The sequence below is a fragment of the Monopterus albus genome, unplaced genomic scaffold (genome assembly GCF_001952655.1).
Source record: "Monopterus albus unplaced genomic scaffold, M_albus_1.0 scaffold260.1, whole genome shotgun sequence".
NCBI lineage: Eukaryota > Metazoa > Chordata > Actinopteri > Synbranchiformes > Synbranchidae > Monopterus > Monopterus albus.
In genome coordinates this window covers 44271-48179 of record NW_018128140.1, presented here as the reverse complement: position 1 = coordinate 48179, position 3909 = coordinate 44271, and the positions used below count along the sequence as shown (strand labels likewise).

At 41.8% G+C, this 3909-nt stretch overlaps 1 protein-coding gene across 3 annotated transcripts in view; it reads right to left on the bottom strand.

Annotated features, from left to right (window-relative positions):
• The window catches only part of fbxo8 (F-box protein 8), an 18129-nt gene extending 14436 nt beyond the window's left edge, over nt 1-3693 (bottom strand). Inside the window, exons 1-2 of one of the 3 annotated variants that reach the window (XM_020621546.1) lie at nt 3280-3693; nt 1993-2098 (exon numbers count right to left, since the gene is read on the bottom strand). In XM_020621546.1, coding sequence (XP_020477202.1) covers nt 1993-2098 — 106 coding nt within the window. In that variant the 5' untranslated portion in view covers nt 3280-3693. Of the gene's footprint in view, nt 1-1992; nt 2099-2877; nt 3027-3279 lie in introns of those variants that run through there. The other 2 variants (XM_020621544.1, XM_020621545.1) reach the window with 2 other exon arrangements.
• Nucleotides 3694-3909: the final 216 nt, after the last annotated feature.

Sequence of the window (3909 nt, the reverse complement as noted above, 5' to 3'; positions counted from 1 at the left end):
CCAAAGTTATGACCACATACCAAGGCAGCAATAAATTAATCGAGGTCATATAGGAGATACTGTGGCAAGGAACACCTAATCGATCTCTCCGCCCCTGACGGCAGTTCAGTCCCAAGCTTCAGAGTTCATTCTCAGTGATGACATTCTCCGAAATATGCCGACAGTCCATGCTCTAAACTTGTCATGAGGAGTGCCTGGCTCTCTAAGGTGGCCTCTTCTTCTCCAAGTTCACCCATTCATCTGGATTTTGGCACCTATTCAAAGTACCTTACCATTCACTTTATTTCACAATCAGACTCAGTGTGGCTATAAAAGCAGTCCAAAACTATTCAACACCTTCACCACAGCCTCGTACTGCATTCTGTAGAATAATTACGGGATTCAACACCTCATCTACCTTCTGGATGACTTCTTTCTCAATCGTCTCCTCCAGCTCAGCATCCATCACACTTCTCATGACAATAACCCCATCGCCGACGCCACCTCTTCAGTGAGTTTTAGAGGCACACAGGGTTTGAAATGATTCTCAGACTCTGGCAATTCCTCAAACCTCTACATCCTTCCTCAGCTCCATTCAAAGTCTATCTCATCATGGTCACTTCACTCTTGTCGGGTCAAGAACGGGAATGTAAAACCGACCTCGTCTACTTCAACAACACTGCAACCACTGACATTATCAACAAAGGTTGAAGAGACTCTCGGGCACTGGACTGCCTGCTTCGTTTCTGTTTTCTCTGACACCAAGATGACACCTGTCCCCCTTATTTCCGTTCATATGTTACTTGCTAAAGACCCAGGACATTAGCTCCAGACACAGAGGAACTCCTGATGCCTAGACCTCAGTTTCCATGTACAGTGCTGCTGATCTAAACCCTGACCCATTTCACAGATTTAACACAGGACACCATTCTCAGTGTTGTTACCCAGAACACGTTCCTCCTACTAGTCAGCATGTAACTCCCGCTCTTCTTTCTGGGCTTTTTTAGACTTCTAAGATGCACTGAATTCACATAACAATCAAACCAATATGGCCCACTCATACATCCAAAAATAACAGATTGGTAGATCATATCCGAATCAATCATCACTTATGTTCCTAAACGTTACAAAACCAACCAGCTAGGCAACTCTGTACCCATCCTTGATTTCTGGCTTCCGTCTACCCTAAGCCTATATGAACTGCTCGTGTGTCACCTACAACTTACACCACAACGCCTCCCCGACTGACCCCTTTCATCTCAGACATTGGACAAGTTGCCACTAGGTTCTGTTTACTTCATCACTTCGAGATCATTCCATCTCTCTCTGGCATCTCACCCGACTTTGACTCAGGACCTTCATTCAGAACAGAAGCAGCTTCAACCGCCTACAGCAAAGGCATCCCCAGTCATCATATCAAGACCACGGGTCATTGGGCTTCCCAACCCTTACATGGTTAGTTCATAACCATGTAAAAACAAAACACCATTTTCCTCTCATACACTGAGGGTGGGGCCTTAACTAATAAATTGGAGATTTTCAATATCTGTGCCCAAAGCACACACCCCTTCTTCCTTCAATCACATTTAAACTACCAAAGACAGACTCTCTTCTGCTTTTCATAACCCACACTCCCTCCCCTTCTTCTCATCATCCTCTTCTCTCTCCCTCCTTTCATGCAGAGGTCCACCAGTGCCCGGGAGTGTTGCAGATCGCCGAAGCTTTCTGCCCAGACCGCAGTTCATAACCAAGTTTACACAAAGCACCAGCCTTAGATAGTGAATAGTTGGTGCCTACTTTCCTGATGATGAGATAAAAGTTTATTTTGAAGGACTGAAACCCCAAACCTGCTTTTTCCTGTTCTGTAATCAATATTTTGTCTGAAACAATAAGACTGATGTCAACCATGTATGATAGCAGTAGTCACCCACAAACTAAAATCTAACTAACTAAAGAAAAATCTAAGCTGCAAGTGATATTAATCATGTTTTTAAGCAAAAATGTCAGGATCACCTTGCTCTCGTCTTCTTCCTCCTCCCTGATCAGCCAGTCGGTCGGCTAGCTCTTCCTGAATCTGCTGCTGTTGTCTGGGAGGTAGTCTCCACAGTGCCTGACCCATCTATATACCAGCACAGTGACAATTGATTAATTTCAATGACAATATATAGCCTATATCATATATCAAACTAACATTTATGGCAGTAAGTGAAAGATTGTTGCAGACCCCTTTCCCCTCTGCCATTTTTCTCATTTTTACCTTCTAGCACAATTTGACAGCTGCTTGTACAGCAGTAGGCTTAACATGGAGAATTTTTTTTAACTATCCTATTTATGTATTAAGTAAATGTACAATTATTTTGTTTACACTGACTAAACTAGTTGGGGATTTCTAGAAGAAAACATCTAAATCATGTTAGCTATATGTTAGTATGGTGGCAAATTATACAAGTCAACACAGGATACTTGTTGTCGTGATCTTCAATTACTCTCATCCTGTTAGTTAATCAATCAATCAGTCCAAACCCACAAGAAATAAAGGAGTAATACCCAAGACACTGTCCATGTAACACAACTAACCTTAGAAATACCATACTATAGGACAACAGTCCTCTTGTACTTTCATGTCTGATGTTCTGGTAGTGCTTTAACCCAATTAAATGTTTGTGAAGAATTAACAATAATGAATTTTAAAAAGCGGGTTCCCGTAGACCTATTTAATATGAGGTCACGTGGAATGAAAGTGAAAAAGATCACTGTGATCATATACAAACCACTGACATACAATACACTATGTTAACACGTTAATGGCAACGTCAACTTAAAGCACGGACAACTGAATTTCAAAATTAGCTTCGAAGGTCAGTCATGTAGGACATGTCACGTGTGTGTGCCAATTACAAAGCAGAAAAACTGCCCAGTCGTCATTTCTCTCTCAGTCTGTCTAACGTCACTCGTGTTGCATAAACAAATCCATTGCACTGTTGTAAACATCGACGTTGGAAGTTGCAGAGTGCAGGGTAGTTTGACCTGTAGTCCCACCTTCCCTCCAATGCTATTGGCCACGCCTAGCAGAACGTCATTCACTGTGAAATATCATTTGTTGAATTGGTTTTCATTCACAACCAGTTCTCACAAATCCTGAGTTAGCTTAGCGAGCTAGTTTAAGTTGATAAAGGTAGTGTCGACCCAAATTAGTTAACTATGCTGCCTTATTCAACAACATTTATATTATTTCTTCAACAAGCATGGTATAGTATTTCCGAATAAGAACGATACAGCGCTGTAACCCGAGGTACCTACCTGCGTTTAGTGATTCCTCTGACAACTCGACCTGCACAGGACAGCTGGAGATACGATTTTCCTGCTATCAAATGTGTCCAGGTGTCATTTCATTCAGCTAACGTTTGTTAAATATTAAATCAAAACAGAGCAGTTGCTCCTCGGGTTCAGGAAGAACCTTCCATATCGTATTCTGCTACTACTAACACAACTGTCATCTGCTCACACGGTTTTCATCCTCCTCCTTTCACGTCGAACCCTCCCCCTTTTCTCCCTCCCGTCATCACAGAAACATGAGCTAAGAAAATATTTGGGGTTTTACAAATAATAATGAGTCAAACCTATTCATTTTCAATGCCAAAACACTGCGAACACGAAATGGACAAATAAAACAGCACGAAAAACAACAACAGAAAGCAGTGTGCGCACAGGTTACGACATGACGTCATCTAGTTTCAATAGTGGAGGTAGATACACGGTTAAGGACCTAGGTGCCAAAGGGATTTGACCTCCTGCAGGCTGTCTCGTGAGCTTTTGAAGCCGATGATTTGGAAATCTTATAAATCCATGTCATAATTTATGGGACATAAATTATGACATGGGACATTATGATATTTATGGGACATAAATTATGGATAGGCCTACATATTT